The sequence below is a fragment of the Amblyraja radiata genome, chromosome 34 (assembly GCF_010909765.2).
Source record: "Amblyraja radiata isolate CabotCenter1 chromosome 34, sAmbRad1.1.pri, whole genome shotgun sequence".
Classification (NCBI taxonomy): domain Eukaryota; kingdom Metazoa; phylum Chordata; class Chondrichthyes; order Rajiformes; family Rajidae; genus Amblyraja; species Amblyraja radiata.
The window spans coordinates 24,868,879-24,890,264 of NC_045989.1; the positions used below are offsets into that span (position 1 = coordinate 24,868,879).

Sequence of the window (21,386 nt, forward strand, 5' to 3'; positions counted from 1 at the left end):
CTATCTATCTGACTTGCGAAAAGGATTAAGAGATTGAAGGGAAGCAGAAAGGAATCTGTGCCATTGATCCAGAAGGAGCAAAATGTGATACGTTAAAATTAATATTTTAGTCGTGGGTTTGCAAATCATATAGCATACCTTTTTATTAAAATATTGTGGTCACTTTTCTCCCATGAGATTTGTACTATTGTGTATATAATTGGGAGGTACAGATTTAGAATGTGTTCTCTTATTTTTGTGGTTAAAACAAGTTGACCTGTAAATTGTTTTATTGCACATAGTTTTGAATGCTTTAAGGAAATATCTTGATTTATTTTTCTTTCAGATATCTCTTGGAGAGTGGTCGGTAATGCATTGACAGTCATGGATCACCTTGTAAATACTGGAACCCAAACAGACCCTGTTGTGATACTAACATTTGCGCAAGCAGTTACTTTGGGCCTTGTTGGTCAGAATGGCCCAATGAATTTTCCATTCAGAGAGAATGGAATGTATTATTTGCCAGATGGATCAGTTAACAAGAGCACTGTATATGAACACTTCACAGAGGAGCAGAACCCGGGACTGGATGTAATTAATACATCAGATTGTTTTGAACTGCATGAGGAAGATGGTTTAGAGGTGGAGAATGACTTTATTCCTTTTGAAAGGCAAGCTAGAAGGAGGAAAAGGCAGCCTGTGAAGCTAGTACATGCTGAAAAAAATGATGAAAATTGTAAGGAAGAAATTATAGAGGAGGATTACATCGCAGAAAATCAATCCAATACTGTTTTATACAGGAATGGAATTAAAATGATTGACATTAGTAACTTCAAAAGGAAACATCTGCATCGTCCCCTTCGTGAAAGAACTCTGGAGGTTCAATCTGTTGCTTTTCCTCCAGCTTTTAAGGAAAACCTCCACTGCAATTCCTCTGACCATCAGGAAAACATTGGCACTGAAGAAGAAAAAATAATCAGCAGTTATTTTGAGGCAAATAAATCAGCAAGTTTAAGCCAAATGGCAGATCAATTTTCAGATGAGTCGGACACTCAGGGGAATCGTAACTTTGTATGGCAGGGACAAGTGCCGTACGAGGTTGAGGTGTCTGCTTCACAGCAGGACGATCGGAACAGAAGAGCTCAGATAGACCGATTGGATATAAATGTACAGATTGACGATTCCTATTGTATTGATGCTGGAGAAGGACAAAAGCGGTGGCAGTGTCGGCTGTGTGAGAAATCGTACACTTCCAAATATAACTTGGTCACTCACATATTGGGCCACAGTGGTATTAAGCCTCACGAATGCCAACATTGTCATAAGCTTTTTAAGCAGCCAAGTCATTTACAGATGCACCTTCTCACCCACGACGGCATAAGGCCACACAAGTGTGAGGTGTGTGACAAAGCCTTCACACAAACCAGCCATCTTAAACGGCACATGCTACTACACTCTGACATCAAGCCTTACAGCTGCAGAGTTTGCGGGCGAGGGTTTGCCTATCCAAGTGAGTTGAAAACCCATGAAGCAAAGCATGAAAACGGTAGGTGTCATGTCTGCATAGAATGTGGCTTTGATTTTGCGACACTCATTCAGCTGAAAAGGCACCTCGTTGCACATCAAGGCCCCACTCCGTATGAATGCACAGAGTGCGACAAAACTTTCAGTTATCGAAGCCAACTCCAGAATCACATGATGAAACATCAGAATATCCGGCCCTATGTCTGTACTGAATGTGGTATGGAATTTACCCAGCCCCATCACCTGAAGCAGCACTCACTCACACACAAGGTAAAGCTCTTCACTTTCCAAATAGTGTCTGTGCGTGTAGGCTTTCATGTGAAGATTTGTGGAATGAAAATGTATGTGGTTTTCAGTTCTCTCCTACATGTTCCTTGATATATAGCATTAGTCTTTTGCAATTAAAAAATTATACAAAAACACTCCTTGATTTAATTTTGAATTGTTTCCTCAGAAATGTAATTGAAGTACCACATTGTATTAGGGTTAAAGCAAATATTCAATTTGATAATATGTAATAACAAGGAACTGCAGTTGCTGGTTTATACCAAAGGTAGACACAAAGTACTGGAGTAACTCAGCAAGTCACGCAGTATATCTGGAGGAAACGGATAGGCAATGTTTCTGGCGGCACAGTGGTGCAGCGGTAGAGTTGCTGCCCTACAGTGCTAGAGATCCGGGTTCGAGCCTGGCTACGGGTGCTGTCTGTATGGGGTTTGTGTGTTCTCCCTGTGATAGCGTGGTTTTTCTCTGGGTGCTAAGGTTTCCTTCCACATGCCAAAAACGTGCAGGATTGTAGGTTAATTGGGTTCAGTAAGTTGTAAAATTGTCGCTAATGTGTAGGATAGTGTTAGTGTATGGGTGATCGCTGGTCGGCACAGACTCGGTGGGTTGAAGGGCCTATTTCCGCGCTGTATCACTAAAGTCTAGAGGTCTAAAGCCTGAAGAAGGGTCTCAACATGAAACATCGCCTGTCTATTTTCCCAGGGACGCTGACAGACCAACTGAGTTGCTCCAGCACTTTGTCAGTTTAATAATAATATTTCATCCGAACAATCAAATTGGTCCAAATGCAACAACATAACAACTAGATGCTGCAAATGGAACTGCTTGGATTTTGCTTCTGTCAGTTACTGTAATTAGACATTTAGTAATTTAGTAGACATTCAGTAATCGCGTGTTGTAACAAGCATTCTAAATTATGTTCATTTATTATAAATTTTATTTTTCGTTAGATTAATGAGCAAAGCTAAATCTAGTATTTGTGTATCAATTACTGTTTTACTGCAATGATTGTGACCCGAGGCTTGGAGGAAGATACCGTACAAGGATATTATTTTTTTTTTTAACTTTTTAAATGTGAACAGTAACCTTTAAGTCTTCAGTGTGTTTGTGGATGTTTTTTATTATTTTTTCTGCTGCCCTTGGGTCAAAAATGTTGTTTTGTTTCCTTGGCTGATGCACTATTTTCCAGCATAATTTGGCCATATTGAGGGTTCAGAGACAATAAGAGTGTTTTCTCTTGGATTACCTCCGATCAGACTTTACTGGTTTTACCTTGCACTAAATGTTATTCTCCTATCATGTGTCTATACACTGCAAATGGCTCGATTGTAATCATGTATTGTCTTTCTGCTGACTGGTTAGTACGCAACAAAAGCTGTCAATGTACCTTGGTACACGTAACAATAAACTAAAAGAAATGTGATAGAAAAATATGTTAGTCTGTGCACTGAACATAGAACAATACAGCACAGAAACAGGGCCTTTGGCCCACAATGTCTGTGCCTGCCATGATACCAATCCCATTTGCTTACCATGTGGTCTATATCCCTCCCCCATGGTCGATATCCCTCCATTCCCTATCTGTTCATATGCCTGTCTGAATCTTCTCAAATGTTGCTAATGTATCTGCTTCCACCACTTTCCCTGGCAGCCGGTTTTAGGCACCTACCACTCTGTGTATATCGGAGAAAAAAACAACTTGCCTTGTAAGTATCATTTAAACTCCCCCTGTCCTCCCCTCATCTTAAACCTATGCCCTTTAGTATTTGATATTTCATTCCTAGGGCAAAAAGCTTGATTGACAACCCTATCTATGCCTCTCTCAGTTTTACATACTTTTTATCAGGTCATCCTCAGGCTCTGGCATGCCATGCAAAACATCAAAGTTTGTCCAACCTCCTCATAGCTAATACTCTTTAATCTGGCCAGAACCTTAGTGAACAACTTCTGAATCCTCTCCCAAGTCTCCACATCCTTCCTGTTAAGTGTCAAAGAGAACTGCATACAATACAATGTGTCCTGACCAAGATTTTTATACAGCAGTAGCATAACTTACTGAGTTTTATACTCAACTCCCCAACTAATGAAGGCAACTATGCCATCTTTTACTACCCCATCTACATGCGCTGTCACTTTCAACGAGCTGTGGATTTGTACCCTAAGATCCCTCTGATTTGATCGACTTGGGTTCTCGAAACTTAATTGCAACAGAAGCTAATGTTTGTCAAACTCAGCATTTAAACGGTCTAATTGTAGTGATAGATCTATAGGCAATAGAATGGGTGGGAGATTTCAACCTTCATGTGGCCCGCCCTGTTTCGACGAATGCAATCAACCTGGCGTGCCCAATCAAATAATATCAATTAGTACAAGTTGTCCTACAACTTAGGCTGTGCACGCCATACGCAAGAAGCAGGCAATAGAAGTGATGTCTCATTTGGAGGAGGTAAATATGAATTGCAAGAGAATTTGGATGTCTTGCAAAGGAAAATGGTCATCTCTTTAAAGAATGAATAGAATCAGGAGCGGGAGTAGAAACAAGGAACTACAGATGCCGGCTTACAAAGAGCCAGTGTTGGAATAACTCAGTAGGTCAAGCAGCATTCCTGGAGAACATGGATAGGTGACATTTTGGGTCTTGATCCTTCAGACTTGGGTGACGTTTTGAGTCAGGACCCTTCTTTGGACAGATTGTTGGGGGTGGGGGGGAAAACAAGCTGCAAGACAGGAGGGCAGGATAAAAATAAGAAAGGTGCAAGCCCTCTGATGGGGTTGTACTGTAGGCCCTCCAGTAGCAAGCAGAAGATAGAGGAACAGATATGTAGACTGATTTCTGAAATACATCAAGGCAACAGGGCTGTCTTAGTGAGTGACTAACTTCCCGAATATTGACTGGGACTTGCTCAGTGCCAAAGGGTTAGATAGGGCAGAATTAGTGAGGTGTATCCAAGAGGATTTCTTCAAACGGTATGTGGATAGTCCAACCCGAGAAGGTACCATACTGCCACCTGAGTGTTGTCGTAACAGTCTCTCTGATTAGTCGTGCAACTCCTCCGTCTCTGTTGCCTCCCTCTCGATCATGTCTGAAACATCAAAACCCGGGAACATTGAACTGCCGTCGTTTCCCCCTAGCAACCTAGAAGCCTGCTCTAGATGCCAGAACTCAAAACTAATGGACAAAATTAGGCAACTTGGTCTATATGAGCCTGTTTCAGACAAACCATTATGAAAGGTCGTGCTAATTCCTGAAAATAATTTGTATTATTTCCTGATTAATGAATGAATGTTTATTGGCCAAGTATTCAAATACAAGGAATTTGCCTTGGTGTTCTGCCCGCAAGTGATAACATGACATACAGTGACACATAAAACATTAAACATTAATAATAAAACATTATTTTTCAAAACATGTGAATTAAATAAAATACCAGAGCAAAAGGAGGCTACAGACTTTTCGTTATTGAGTAGAGCTACTACTCGTGGAAAAAAAATGTTTTTATATCTGGCTGTGGCAGTTTTGACAGTCCGGAGTCGCCTTCTAGAGGGAAGTGATTCAAAGAGTTTGTGGCCAGGGTGAGAGGGGTCAGAGATGATCTTACCCACTCGCTTCCTGGCCCTTGCAGAGTACAGTTCAAGGGAAGGTTGCAGCCAATAACCTTCTCACCTAATCGGATGATTCGCTACAGCCTCCGGATGTCGACCATGATGGAGAAGGTGAGGACATACTCTATGATGGCCGTATAGAATTGGACCATCATTGCCTGTGGCAGATTGTGCTTCCTCAGCTGCCGCAGGAAGTATATCCTCTGTTGTGCCTTTTTGACTGAAGTTGATGGTAGCCTCCCCCCCCATTTACGGTCCTTGGAGATGATGGTTCCCAGGAACTTAAAAGACTCCACATATGTGACTGTGGTGTTGTTGATGGTGAGTGAGGGGAGGAGGAGCTCTCCTAAAGTCTACAATCAATTCCACTGTCTTAAAAGCATTGAGCTCCAGGTTGTTGCGATGGCACCAGGACGCCAGCTGTGTCACTTCATGTCTCTAGGCAGATTCCTCCACATTCTGGATCAGTCCAATCAGGGTTGTGTCATCTGCAAACTTGAGAAGCTTGACAGAGGTGTCTGTGGAGGTGCTGTCATTGGTGTAGAGGAGAGGGGAGAGTACGCAGCCTTGCGGTGCACCTATGCTGAGGGTTTGCGGGTCCGAGATGTGCTTTCCCAGTCTCACATGCTGCTTCCTGTCTGTCAGGAAGCTTGTGATTCATCGACAGAGGGGTTCAGGCACAGTCAACTCGGAAAGTTTGGAGTGTAGTACCTCTGGCACAATGGCATTGAATGCAGAGCTAAAATCAACAAACAAAATCCTCGCATAGGTCCCCTGGCGGTCTAGGTGCTGGAGGATGAAGTGCAGGCCCAGGTTGACTGCGTCATCCTCAGATCTATTGACTCGAAATGCAAACTGCAGAGGGTCCAGCAGGGTCAGTGCGACAGAGGTCAGTGCGACAGGCCTGTAGTCATTAAGACCAGTAATCCTTGCCTTTTTGGGTAAAGGGACAACAGTAGAGACTTTGAAGCAGGCAGGGTCAGTACAGGTTTGCAGGGACTGGTTGTGCCAGTTGTTCGGCACAGAGCTTGAGAGTAGAGGCGGAAACATTGTCCGATCCTGGAGATTTCCGGCTCTATGTAGTTATAAAAAGTTATTTTAAACCTATGTATCTGGATCAAATTCATCAAGGGAGTCTTTGGTGATAATGTGTGTCACACAACATCCTAGCTGTAATTTTATTCAGTCTTGGTCATGGTCAGGAGCTCCTCTTGCCCTCCTTACAAAGGGTCTAATGAATTTTCGCTTGCTGCATAAAGCCAACCATTTGTTCCAGAAGTTAATTACCCTCTTTGAAAAGAAGCACCTCAAAGGGAATGCTGCAGATGCTTGGTGAGTCCGGCAGCATCCATGGAAATGATCTACAGATGCTGCCTGACTTGCTCAGAATCATAAGAATTTGTATTTCAAAATTTTGGCATCTGCGTTTTTCTTCCCTTTCCCCCTCGAACTCCAACCTAGTTTTGAGTTTCCCTAATGTGCAAGCACAATCCCTTGTTCTCTTGGAAATGTATCTATGAATTCCATTGTTATATTTAATAACTTGAATAAAACAGTCTAGTTTCTGGCAAAAAGAACACTCATTGCCCAAAGCGTTGACAATAACTCAAAAGTTTAATCAATTAGTTAGCAATCTAATGGCCCTCGTCCAAATTTCTTCAATCATCTATTTAACTCGTGACCAGATCAAAATGTGATGGATTTTTAAATGAGGCCTGACTAAATACTTGGGGAGGAACATTATGGTGCTCTTTTTTTAAATTGGATTGTCCTTGCAATATTACTCACTACTATAAACTCACGGCATTGTTCATAACCCTTCCAAATCTCTAACTCTCAAATGTAAATGCCATCCCACCCCAGCGGACTCTAACTAATTGGTGTTAGCTGTAATGATATTTTCATCTACGGGTTGGGTTCACTTTCCCCCATGCATCTAGAACCCCTTTCTATATAGGGTTCTGAAAGCACAATGCAATCATTAATGTTTAAACTACTACAAATAATTCATAAGGATTTTATGTATGTTTTTCCTTTTAAGCCACTGAATTTTAAAGCTGGCTGGCTACTGTTCAATTCATACACTCCATTTTACAAAGCATTATTTTTCTAATCTTCATCTACATTACCAAATTTAATTTGATGTGCTGTCATTTTTTGCTCTTGTAATCTTCTGCAGCAAAATGGGTGCATATTTTCCCTCAATTCCAATACTCAGTGGTTATTTTTCTTCTAGTCCAATATTCTTTTGCAAAGATGAACGTCTTATGTACAGAGTTGCATAGTCAGCGGATGAGATGGGCTTGCTATGTTTTGATGCTACTTTGAAGAACTTGTTGGCCATTTAAAACTATGGCCAAAGTATAGGGAGTGTTTTCATCTCCCTGTCGGGCAAAGGGGACAGAGAGGACTTACTGCAGTGTACATCCACTGAGATGATATGGGTGGAGCATAGAAATAGTAAGATTAAATGAGAACTTACCAGTTTGAAGTTTGATCGTTATTTTATGAGGAGTAACATTGAGGGATTACGTGAAGAACCCCGCCAGGACGCATGCGTGTCATTCTTCAAAGCAGCGGTGTGAAATCACAGGTAACGGTAATGACTAAACATAGTAAGATTAGAGAAGAGATACCAGTTGAGTATATGATCAAGGGTGGGAGCGGAGGGCACGTAATCCCTCAACGTTACTCCTCATAAAATAACGATCAAACTTCAAACTGGTAAGTTCTCGTTTAATCTTACTATTTTACTTCGGAGTCACGTGAGTGACTACATGAAGATTTTAAAGCTCTGTGATTTCATGCCGTGGAAACGGGTCCATGCATCACATCTGCCTTGATTATGGGGAGAATAGTGTTAACATCATTAGACATCAATACGATATTGAAAACCCAACGATAAATATATTAACACCAATTATTGCCCCTATTTATGGGGTAAATTATATTACAGAACTTAAATTTGTTTCTGCAAATGTTCCAGGTTCAATGACTGGTTTGTTATAAAGTCGTTGGAAAGTTACCTCCGTTGACCATCCTGCTGTCTTGAGGATTTGGTCCATAGGAACGTCCAACTTCATAGCTGCCGATGTAGCTACAGCCCTGGTGGAGTGAGATTTAAAAATGCTAGTGTCTACTCCAGCCTTTATTAGGACCTCTTTTAGCCATCTAGAGATGGTCTGGACTGTCACTGTTTTGAGTGGCTGTTTGTAGCTGATTAAAGTGACATTTCTTTCCCTCTGATGATCTTAGTATACTCCATATATAATAGTAAGTGTGTTACAATACAGAGACGACCATCTGTCGGGTAGGCCCTGAATTCTGTTTTTAGGCCTGCTGACCCCTGTCAGTTCTGTTTGACTATTTCATTGATGTGAAAAGTTAAATTTCCAGATGAAATAATCATGTTGTCCAGCCTTAGTTTTTGTAGTGACTGGACCCTTTGTGCCGTGACCAAGGCCATCAGCATGACTGTTTTCGTAGTCCGTTTCTGTAGGGACAGAGCTGTAGCTGGAGACCAGTTTCTTAACATGGTCAGTACAATGCTCACATCCCATATTTGGGAGTACTTGGTTCTTGAGGGATTAACATTAAAATGCCCCTCATGAGTTTGGTTACCAGGGTGTGTCCCAACAGAATGCCGCTCTGTTCCTTGCCACAGGTATGTTGACAGAGCACTTCTGGCGCAGTTGATGGCACTATGACTGAGCCTCTCATCGTAATGGAGGCTCGCCAGGAATTGCAGAACAGGCGGGATGTTCATAGACCTGTGGGTGATGTTTATTGTTGTGACAGTACTTCCCATTTCTGGATGACACCAAGTACTGTTTTTTGGTGGTCTGTCTGTGGGCCGCTGAAATAATATCCACTGTTCGGTCCGTCAGTCCCAGGTGTAGTAGAGGTGCTTTCAACTCTATAAATTAATAGGTTTATATAATTATGACATGGGTAACTACCCCTTGTTGCGGGAAGAACCAGTAAATTAGGTCTATGATGGATGGTGATGCATGGTTCTAAAACCATGTCGTGTATCACCGGGACCCATGGTTGAGTAGGCCAATCGGGTACTATCAAAATACCAGACACGGAGTCTACCGTATATTCCTAAATACCCGACTGATGAGGCAGAAGGAGGGAATGCATAAATAAATAATCCCCCAATGCAGCGAAAATGCATCTGTACCACTGCCCCAGGTTCTGGTTCCCATGAACATAATTCGATAACTGGTGAGAGCATGGATGCGAATAGGTCGATATCTGGTGTTCCATACCGTGCTGTAATTTCAGCAATACATTATTTATCCAACATCCATTCAGTGTTTTCATAGAATTAGCGTGACCTGTTGTCTGCCACTAAATTCAGTTTACCTGGTAAGTAGGTAGCTGATATCCAAATATCTCTCTGGATACACTATTGCCAAATTGTGTTGGCCAGATTGTCACATGATGTCGATATGTTTCCACCCATATGGTTGATATATGCTACCATGGTAGTGTTGTCAATTTGTAGTCTAACATGCTGGTGATATAACCCAGAACAATATGACTTAAAGCCATGGAATGCACTCAACATTCCCAGGTAGTTTATGCCCAGTGTTTGTAATAATGATGCCTCCTGTGCATTCCATCTCCCCCACAGCTGGAGATGGAATTGGTAGCATCCCATCCAAGTGCACTGGCATCAGTATGTAGTTCCATAGACGGGTAGCTGATAATGTTTGGATCGGAACAATGCCTAATGTTATGTTTCCACCATTTTAGTTCCATTGTGGCCTCTGTTGGTAGCTTAATTGGTCTGTCAGAATGACCCCCATAATTTTTGAGTGCACGAATGTGTGCCCTCTGTAATTTTTGATAATGTAAAGGTCCGATTTGTGTGGCTGGAAACGCAGCCACTATAATGCCAATTATTCTTGCTACCAGTCTGATGGATGGTTTTGTTTTGCTGCAAGCCTCCATTAAGGCTGTAACCTTTTCTTTCGGCAAAGTCACTGACATGTGAACTGTGTTAAGGGTGTACCGCAGATGATCAATTGTGTTAAATGACATCTGTGGTCACCTCTAATGGGTACTGTATAGTAAGCATCTTTTAATACGATGCTTGCCATGTAGTAACCTAGGAATCAATTGCTTAGCAGTAACAAAGGTTCCCATCTAGTAATGAATATATAGTACGAAAGTATTCAAATTAGTCAAATCTATGATGATGTGGCAACCACCATCTAGTTTATGATAAAGATTTTGGACACGAATTCCTGTGATTCGTGTTGGATATCCTCCATTACTCCTTTTTTATATGGGCACTGTAGTTCAGCATGCGCTATTGATTTTTTCTTTGCCTGTAAGCATGAACATTCGGTTCGGTACATGCTGAAGTGGAGGATTATGTTTTGTATAAATTCTATGGTATAACCCTATACTTCTGAAAATATAAGTGTCGGTAGTTAATTTATTCCATGCATCCAGATAGAATTGTAATTTCCCACCAACCTCGTAAGGAACCAGACCCACCTACCTCCATGGTTACTATTGATAGGTTTGTTACTTTTTCGGCATCCTCCGTGGACGTTGAGGTGCTGGTGTCTGGATCTGTAGTTGGGTCGGTGTTGAGGGTTAGCGCATTCCCCAGGAAGTAGTTTTTAGACGTTGCTTTAATGAGCCCCAGGGTTTTACCCTCTTTGTCAAGTTCTTTTACCTGTTTTGATAAATTGCCTCCAAATAGTAATATTGGTGGTTTGGAGGTTCCAGGTTTGCATAGGCCTGCAAATTAGGGTCTAAAGCCGGTTGGATGGCACTTCTTCTAATGCTGTTTACTCGTATTAGTAGTTGCAAAATAAAGCCAGTGCATCCTGGTGATCTTGTGTCATGTCTTTTTTGTTTATTGTGCGGGCGAAACCCGTAATTCCCGCTTAGGACTTTCAGAACTTTCTGTTGTTTCAAGTCCTTGGCTCTGCCATGTTTTCAAATACACTGGTTGACACTGGGAACATTCAGTGTTTTGCAGTTCCCCGATGGTAAGTGTCTTCCAATAGGTTTTCTTGCACCCCATGTGCACTAGGGGTATGTTCTGCACCCCTCTTCAGGTTCAGCCCAGAATTGACCCCCTATACTCCCCTCTGATGAGGGGGAAATGCTGTGCAGCCCTACAAGAGGTACTGCTGTAGGACTTACTAGCTGCCCCCTGTGACTAGTCTCCATCTCCCGGAGCCTGCCACTTACCTGCTCCAACAGCCGCTCCAGCTGGCTCCGATGCTCTCGGGCACTGGCCACTCGCTGCTGCTTCAGTTCCTGCAGCCGCTCCAACCGGCTCCAATGCTCATGGTCACTGGACGTCGTGGCTGCTCCTGAAGCCGCTACTCCTGAAGCCGCTCCTGCTCCAGTTCCTGCAGCCGCTCCAACCGGCTCCAATGCTCACGGGCACTGGCCGTCGCGGCTGCTCCTGAAGCCGCTCCTGCTCCAGCTCCTGCAGTCAGCTCAGGATTGACCCTCCGTGCTCCCCTCTGATGAGGGAGAAACACTGTGCAGCCCCACAAGAGGTACTGCTGTGGGGCTTACTAACTGCCCACTGTGGCTAGCCTCCATCTCCCGGAGCCTGCCACTTTGGAGTATTTCCTCCTGCAGCCGCTCCAACCAGCTCCAATGCTCACGGGTACTGGCCGCTCGCGGCTACTGGTCATCCTGCAGCCGCTCCAACCGGCCCCGGTGCTCACGGGCACTGGCCGCTCGCGGCTGCTCAAAGTCAGACTCATCGGAGTCTGGCATTCGGTCCGTTTTTTGCTTCGCTTTCCTGCCCGGCTTCGCCGGTGCGGGAGCGAAGTCGGGCACAGCTGTTCCCATTTCGGGAGATTGGCGTGCCGTTGGCTGCTGCTGCCGGCTGCCCGCAACTCCGCGGTTCTCCCCCGCCAGCTTTTCCGCAGCCTTCGTGGATCTGGTCCATGTCTCCACCTGTAAGGTAAGTGGAAGGAACGCAGAGTCTCCTTACCTGCTGTTCCCGGCTTTCAAATTCTACCGCTAAGGGAACGTCGTTCCCCCTGCTGTGACTCGTTGCAATGCGTGTAGCGATATGACACGCATGCGTCCTGACGGGGTTCTTCACGTAGTCACTCACGTGACTCCGAAGTAAAATAAGAAAGGTGCTAGTACTCTGATGGGATTGTACAGTAGCAAGCAGAAGATAGAGGAACAGATATGTAGGCTGATATCTGAAAGATGCCAAAGCAACAGGGCTGCCTTAGTTCCCAAATATTGACTGGGACTTGCTCAGTGCCAAAGGGTTATACAGGGTAGAATTAGTGAGGTGTATGCAAGAGGATTTATTCAAATAGTATGTGGATAGTCCAACCTGAGAAGGTACCATACCGCCATCGGAGTGCTGTCGTAACAGTCTCTCTGATTAGTAGTGCAACTCCTCCGTCTCTGTTGCCTCCCTCGCGATCACGTCTGAAACGACAATACCCGGGAACATTGAACTGCCACTCGTGTGTCCCCCTAGCAACCATGTTTCTGCAATGACCACAGCATCATGGTCCCAAGCACTGATCCAGGCTCTTAAGTTTATTTACTCTCTCCACAATACTTCTTGCAGTGAAATAAACGGATTTCAACCTATCAGCCTTCCCATATTTCTTCACCTCTACCTGCCTGTCCTTTCCTTTTTGTCTTACTGCTCCCAGTCTCCACCTTCCCATCACTCTTTCCAATTTCTGATCACCTTTTCTGGTTCTCACTTATTTATCTGATTACTGAATCTGCAGCCTATTTTTCTTTTTGTCTCCACTAATAATGCAGCATCCGACTCTACCTCCACCCCCCTCCCCCCACCTGCCCCCTTCTCTCCTAATCTATGTCTATCTTTCACCTACTATCCGCAGTCTCCCAAATAATACATAGGAGCAGAATTAGACCATTTGGTCCATCAAGTTTATTCCGCCATTCGATCATGGCTGATCTATCTTTCCCTCTCAACCCCATTCTCCTGCCTTCTCCGCATAACCTTTGACACTCGTACTAATCAAGAACCTATCAATCTCCACTTTAAAAAAAGATGTTAGCTCTTTCTGATCAGTCTATTTTTCTTTCCTTGTTCTGTTTCCATTTTGTACCTTTCATTTTAATTATTTTTGTTTTCAATTCCAGTATTACCCATGTTCATTTTTAAAGAGATCTAATTTTTTTAACTGATCTTTTTATTCAGTTTAGTTTAGAGATGCAGCTTCCGCACCGACCAGTGATTGCCCGTACACTAGTTCCATGCTACACACTAAGAACAATTTACAGAAAGCAATTAAACTACAATCCTGCACGTCTTTGGAGTATGGGAGGAATTCGGAGCACCTGGACCAAACCAGGGAGAACGTACAAACTCTGTACCGACAGCACCCATAGTCGGGATCGAACCCGGGTCTCTGGCGCTGTAAGGCAGCAACTCTACCGCTGCGCCACTGTGCTGCCGGTAACAAATTTGGATAACCACTTTATTTCAAGTCTTACCTGCTACCTCTTGTCCCTGCAGGGAGTTAAAGAGTTTAAGTGTGAGGTGTGTGGACGTGAATTCACCCTTCAAGCAAATTTGAAGAGGCACATGTTGATCCATACGAGTGTACGAGCTTATCAGTGCCACATCTGCTTTAAAACATTTGTTCAGAAACAGACTTTGAAGACCCACATGATTGTTCATTCACCTATCAAACCATTTAAATGTAAGGTAAGAGTAAAGGCTACCATTCTGATCCTCTACTCATAGTGACAGAGCCAGCAACAGGCATTATGTAGGGACAGCTTTAGAAAAGGAATATGGAGCAGCTAAATAGAGTCATGGAGTGATACAGTGTGGAAACAGGCCCTTTGGCCCAACATGCCCACACCGGCCAACTTGTCCCAGCTACACTAGTCCCACCTGCCTGCGTTTGGCCCATATCCCTCCAAACTTGTCCTATCCCTGTACCTGTCTAACTGTTTCTTAAACGTTGATAGTCCCAGCCTCAACTGCATCCTCTGGCAGCTTGTTTCATATACCCACCACTCTTTGTGTGAAAAAGTTGCCCCTCGGATTCCTATTAAATCTTTTCCTCTTCATCTTGAATAATGTAGCGATGAGAAAAGAATTGGTTATCTTGAGGATAGCTAGAGAAATAGCTAGACAGATTATGCCAGCTTCAAAGATCTTCACGTGACTGAAAAAAGAAAGCAAACACATTGGAGCAAATTTTTCCCCAATTGCCATTTTTCCCCCTCTGGCTGAAGCTGTGATACTGTTCTTAGTTCATTGATACAAGAAATCTGGGAGGAACTGAGCAGTGAAAAGGATGTAGGTGGAGTTTTAGGAGGAAGTATTCAATGAAGTATTCATTCAGATTAAATGAAGGGGCAGGGACTTGGCAGATGGAATGTGGGAAATTGTGCAATCTTTAGTAGAAAAATAATTGCGTGTTGAGAGATTAAAAGGTGTGCTATTCAAAGAGAACTGGAAGTCCTTGTGCACAAATTACTAAAAGGCTAAAGTTCAGTACAGTGAGAAATCAGGCAAACAAATGGGATTTTGGCCTTTATTGCACAAAATAATGAGTACAAGAGTGAATGTCTTGAAACAGTTATGGGACCTGCACATGGAATGTTGTGTACAGGTCTGGTGTCCCTGCCCAAGGAAAGATACACCTGTATTAAAGTTTTCACCATATAGATTCCCTGGGTGGTAAATGTGTTTTATGAAGATAGATTAAACAGACTAAGATTAAGTTGGCAAATTTCGAAGAACATGGGGTGATTCCATTGAAATGTGCCAATTTCTTTGCTGGCTGGATGCTAGCAAGATTTAATCTTCTCCCTTTTTTAAAGTCGTCCTTTCCTGATTTCTAAAATGCTCCAAATCCCCCTAAATCTTTACTATCCATGTACCTGTCCAAATGTCTCTTTAGACATCATGCAAATATGTAACTGGAACCAAAGTAGTAAAGCTGTCACAATGTTTCAACAACAATACTGGTACATGGTTACTACTAGTGCCATGTAATCATCAACAATACAGACTGGTTATTGTTTTCATGCACACATGCACACATTCATGTGCATGAAAGCTACTACAATGTTGCTAATCAGCTTAGTTTCTAATTATGGAAACAACCAATATATAGTAAATTGCATCACCTGAAGGTGTAACTGCAGATTTTATTACCTTGCAATAGTGGGCCAAATGTTATTAGACTGTACCCCCTCCGTTGAACCACCCAAAATCTCCAGTGCTTCTACCTCCCTGGTTTGGTTTAGTTTAGGTTAGTTTAGAGATACAGCACAGAAACGCACCCTTCAGCCCACTGAGTCCGAGCTGACCAGCGATCACCCCGTACTCTATCCTACACACTAGGAACGATTCATAATCTTTATCGAAGCCAATTGACCTACAAACCTGTACGTCTTTGGAGTGTGGGAGGAAACCAGAGCACCCAGAGAAAACCCACACAGTCACGGGGAGAACGTATAAACTCTGTACAGACAGCACCCATAGTCAGGATCGAACCCGGGTCAACTGCACCACTGTGCCACCCCAGGCCTGGTGTGGGTGCAATGGGCAAACTGTTGGCCTCGAGAAAGGCAGTAGTTTTCTTACTAAAAAACACTTAGTAATTTAGTTCACTAAAAACATTGTTTGGTTTTAGATTGAAAGTGTTTGTAAATTTGTCAAAGAACAAAAGAATTGGAGAATTTTAGAAACAAGCAAAGAATGACTTTAACAAAAGGAGACGATTAAATATTACGGAGCAAGACATAAAAATGATTTGTAATTTCTCAAGGAAGAAGTTTTTTTTAAATGTTGGTCTCTTCAGAGTTCGAAAAGAGGAATTTATATTTTGTGTAAAGGCAAATAATATTTAAAGCATACAAAAATATGAAGTACTACATTTAAAACGTACTGGGCAAACTAATGGGTTGAGGGTTGTCAAATTTTGATCCCATGCCTATATCTTGGGGTTTAAGGGGTGAACATCATTATGAGAATTGTAACAAAATTACCGAGATTCTGGAAAAGTCTCAGGAAATTGAACAGCAGTGTTAAGTTTGATGTTGAACAAAAGAATGTTGAATGAAAATAGTGACGGAAGTAGTTGGCAAAACAAATGATTGGGAAATGCTGTATCTATGATATGGCAAAAAGAAGCACTGAGCATGATTAGGCAAAATTAACGTGACCTTATGAAGGGAACATTATTTAATCGCTTTTTTAACATTTTGTGGGTAGGGGGGTTATATAGATTTTTTAATTACATGGTTTTAGATTTTCTAAAGGCGTTTGATAAGATGAAAAAGTCACTCTGCAAGATGCACACTTAAAGGAAATATGTTTCATATACAGATAACAAAGTGACAATAAATGGTTCATACAGGTTGGCAAAAGTGGAATGCCTTGAATTGTTCCTTGGGTTTTCTGCAATCTACAGTAATAACGAGTGAAGGAATTGGGAATACTGTATTTGGCTTCTTGATGTGATAGTGATATGTGGGATGTGACATTGATCAGAATCTCACATCGAATGATTCTGACTTTTAGGCATCAATTAGCTAGAGCGTATTCTCCAATGGGTTTTCATTCTCTCAGAGGTATAGAAATTATCCAGCACTGAAATAGGCTGGACAAAGCAGACTATAGACAAGGCAAACCCGCAACAAGGGACTGGCCTTCTAATTCCTGTGAGCCTTTCTACAAGACACAGTCAGATGTGGGATGGAATACTGTCCACTTGGCTGGATGCAAGGCTCAGCACCATCTTGCACAAAGCCTCCCAATTAATTGATATCCCTTCCACTACAGGTGCATAGACTGTGTGCACTGAAGTTATTTGCCTTGACTACCCCGACATCTCCAAAGCCTCACTCTCTATTACCAGAAAGTACAATGGATACATGGGAACACTAATTGGTCTTCCAAATTGTACAAAATATTGACTTGGAAATATATTGCTGGCTCTAATTTCTGGAGCATTCTCCTCGACAGCAATATGAGATTACTCTCACGTGGACTGCAGTGATTCAAGAATGTGGCTCTCCCTACCACCTTGGGGGCAATGAGGCATGAGCAATAAATGTTGAGGTTCGCATCAATGCCCATATTTTGAGAAAAACAAAAATAGTTTCACTTACCCATGCTTGCTATAATGTGAGTTTGTATATGAGTTGACAATATCTATTCCATTGGATTAAAAAGAGGAAGAGAACACTGAAAGTGGCCAGAGTACAAACATTGAGTCCTGTCTATCCCTCTGTAGTGTATTGTAACCCTGTCATCTCTTCACCCACTGACCTTTCTGCAGACTTGGCTAATGATTGGGAGGAAGACTCAAATTTTCATTCATCTGCAGTCTCTTGTGTCACAAATTTTAACGTGTTTTCCTCTGGTGCTGAATCTTTGTTGCCTGTTGTGTAGCATGTTGATGTTTAGTTATCTCAATTTATGCATGCTACCATCACATTGGAATAAGTACACTTGGTAATTCTTCATCGGGCTCAGTGGTTTTATGGTAGCATTTTGTCTTTTTCAAAGCTATCAGAAAATTATAATGCCCTTCATTTTTGATGACTTTCTGTAACGTGTTTGGAGTTCAACTGCTAGGTATGTTGTAGTGTATGATTAACATCATAATATGAGAATGTTTAACCATAAGTTACTGTGGTAGTTCACCTGTTTCAGTCATTGTTTAGTACAATTGATTTGTAACAGTGCTGTGCCTTTTGTGCTTTTACATACAATCCAATGAAGAGTAGAGATGAATGAGAAAATTACTTCATGCAGTAGAAGCAAAGACAAACTCTGTTTCTTAGGGTGAGCCCCTCGGAGAATCATTTAATTTGGGGGGATTTTACCTTTAATGAGATTAAAGAACTTGCTGGGTTGTTTTTTCAGGTTTGTGGTAAAGAATTCAACCGGATGTACAATCTGCTGGGTCACATGCACCTCCACTCAGACAGCAAGCCGTTCAGATGTCCATACTGTTCCAGCAAATTTACCCTCAAAGGCAATTTAAGCCGGCACATGAAAGTCAAGCATGGTGTCATGGATATTGTTCTCGATGGACAAGGTACAGTACAGATGCTTGTACTCATGGCATATTATAAACTGAGATTGAGACGCACATTGTCTCACTTGTTGCTTTTTAAAATCAGTCACAAAATCCTGATGCATTTCGTGAAACATGTAGTTGGTACTGTTGTAATCATCAATGTACTTTTACACAAAAGTTTGTATTGTACGTCTGACTCTGCATTAGATTAGTGCTGTCTGAAGAAGGGTCTCAACCTGAAACACCCCTAGTTCCATGTTATTCCACTTTCATATCCACTACCTACACACTAGGGGCAATTTACAGCTGTCAATTAACCTTCAAACCCACATGTCTTTGGGATGTGGGAGGAACCAGAGCAAACCCACACAATCACAGGGATAACGTGCAAACTCCACACACCCGAGGTCAGTTCGAACCCGGGTCCCTGGCGCTGTGAAGTAGTGGCTCTACCAGCTGCACCACCGTGTCTTCAGAATAAAATTAGAAGTGGGAGTGAGATAGTATAGTAACTGAAAAGTATTCTTGGATTCTGAAATGTAAAGAGAAAGTCATATCTGAGAGAATTTACTTGTGTGTGCCATCCTGAATTATTAAGTTAGTTAGTTGTTAAGTTGTTTCCCTGTGGAAATCTCAGTATGTATGATAATAAGTGCTGATTATGTCTGTGTATCCATGTGCATGCAAGATGCAGGTGGGAAGGTCATTGGAAATTTCAGACAGAAGTTGTTCCTTCCGCATCACTTGCTGAATAATCCCCACAGTGTACTGCCGTCAATCGGCGATGCCTAGATGCTTGTGCATGTCCATTCAGGACCCTGGATGTACAACGTAAACCTATCTCGTATGAGAAAATGAGAAGAATTGGGGCGGAAAACAAAAAAATTGAGACAAACAGTACAACTGACAGTTTTAATATTAAAAAGTACGAAGATGTTGGATGATTCGAGGAATCGGAAAATAAGGAAAATGTTGACATTGACTATAATGCCGTCTCCTTGCTGAGCCCTTGATATGCTTACTATTGAAATGCAGTTAATTGCATATCAAGCATGACAATCAGTTTATAGACAGGAAGATTCTACAACCAGAGAATATTGATCTGCTCTCTAGTCTTGGATGGTGATGAGCCGTCTGCTCTTTATTTTGAATAGTTGAAAGGGACTTTGCCAAATGTACAGCCTGTTCAAAATGGGATTGAGGGGAAGGTGTTAGATATTGTTTAGAATGAAACAGAATAAGCATTGGTAGAGAGAAATGGTCCAGGGAGGCCTTTTCGCTTATCTCAGAAGTAACATGCAAGTGAAATAAAGTAGAATAGAGGCAACAGGCCAACACGCACGAGCTGAAGATTTGCAAGCTTACAATCTCAAACTAAACATCTTTTTAAGGTGAGAAACTGAGACTTGTACATTAGTGTGATATAGATTATCAGAGGTTGTGGTGCAAGCTTAGCCAGGGGATGAGAGCATCTGAGCTCAAGGTGCTTCAATGCCATACTGAGGGTTTGTTGCAAATATGCATCTGAGGCAATGAGCAGTTAAATGACACATTTTCACACGTTTATTAATGTTTGGAATTTGCTTTAAACTAGTGATCCCTTCATTCCTTTGACACTTCCTTTTTTCTCACAGAAAGTTTATTGGACATTGGACATTCTGAACACATGGAAGGTCAGCAAGGAGACATTGATGATTATGAAGAAAATTCTTTTGATTACACAGCAGGGAGAAAAGGTCCCGATGACACTTCAGATTCAACAAAAATGTCGGATGAAGAAAGTATAAGAGATATATACTTTACCTTTGAAAAAGAAGCTGAACGATACGGAATGGACTTAAAACCGTAACTGAAGTGAAGCCAAAAATTAAATTGATCCTGTGCTTTGACCATTGTTAATTGTGCATAGCTTTTTATTAATGCTACAGTTGCAGATTTGAAATTACATTCCAACTCAGTCTATGTTCACAAAAACATTGTAATGTGAATCCATTTTACACGTTACTAATCTCAGGGTTCTGTGAGGATTTTTTCTTTAAGACGGTCTTTTCTGGACCAAAGCAGATGACTACTACCAAAATTATGTTGGTCTTTACTGTGTAAAACGTAACTTCAAAATAGGTTCTGTATATAAACATTAAACACACACACTTACTGGCAGTAATTCATTGAATTACATCGTGGAGTGGCTTTTGTGGATTTATTTTCTTACTGGACTATATAATCATCTACAATAGCAATAAAAATAACAAATCTGTTTAATGATTGTGTGAACAGAAGAGTTTCTTTGGCTGACCTGAAATTTAAATTAATTAGAATTGAAGAGAAGAAAAAAAACATGAAGTGACAAGGGATGAACCTGTCGGCGAAGGTGCTCTCCAAACCAAGATCTCTTCCAACCACCCTCATTTTATACCATTGGCAAATCACTATCTTTTCTGTTAAATTTCTCTTACACAAACATTCTGGATAGCATAAATGACTTGACTACAACTGGATTTAAACATCTCTCTGGTTTCCTCTGGATGGAGATGTTTAAAACTAGATGTAGTCAAGTCATCAATTATCCCATCTCATAATCGACACATGAGCTTATGGACTCATTGGTTACTAAGCTTAAGACCAGCTCATTCTGACTTTCTCCTACCCCACTAGGTAAGATATATAATTCCTTTATCCTTAGCCCCAAACTAGAAACATTATTTGCTTAATGTTCTATAATTCTTTCTTCAAGCTTCTCTATTTTTCTTTTTTAAGTCACTCCTTAAAGGACATACACTGAACCAAACGATTATCTGCCCTAATAAAGCTCTGCATCACTTCTCTGTGAAGTGTCTTGGGTTGGTTGTGTTGTAGATGTTTTGTTGAAGCTGTACAAATGCAAGTATTTAACAGGAAGGTTGGAAGAGAGAAGGTAAGTAAGTGTTGGTGGGCAGAGGGGAT

General features: G+C 41.8%; 1 protein-coding gene and 1 long non-coding RNA gene across 8 annotated transcripts; one reads left to right on the top strand and one right to left on the bottom strand.

Moving 5' to 3' along the window:
* The first annotated feature begins 296 nt into the window (after positions 1-296).
* Positions 297-20,705, top strand: znf710 (zinc finger protein 710). Of its 7 annotated transcripts, none has more exons than XR_004416849.1 (4): positions 297-1,773; positions 13,907-14,098; positions 18,148-18,205; positions 18,287-18,415. XR_004416849.1 is itself a non-coding variant. In XM_033050399.1 (4 exons), exons 1-3 carry the CDS (start codon positions 364-366, stop codon positions 18,155-18,157), a joined length of 1,617 nt encoding a protein of 538 aa, XP_032906290.1. In that variant the 5' UTR covers positions 297-363; the 3' UTR covers positions 18,158-18,205; positions 18,287-18,415. The 7 variants fall into 7 exon arrangements, 4 of the variants coding, with proteins under 4 accessions (XP_032906290.1, XP_032906291.1, XP_032906289.1 ...); XR_004416851.1 differs by having other exon boundaries at positions 13,907-14,093; positions 18,143-18,205; XR_004416850.1 differs by having other exon boundaries at positions 13,907-14,093.
* LOC116991640 lies at positions 4,688-14,427 on the bottom strand. Its single transcript, XR_004416852.1, has 3 exons — positions 14,417-14,427; positions 8,580-8,584; positions 4,688-4,789 (listed from the first exon to the last, which is right to left on the bottom strand). It is a non-coding gene; the product is annotated as an uncharacterized LOC116991640 (long non-coding RNA).
* Positions 20,706-21,386: the final 681 nt, after the last annotated feature.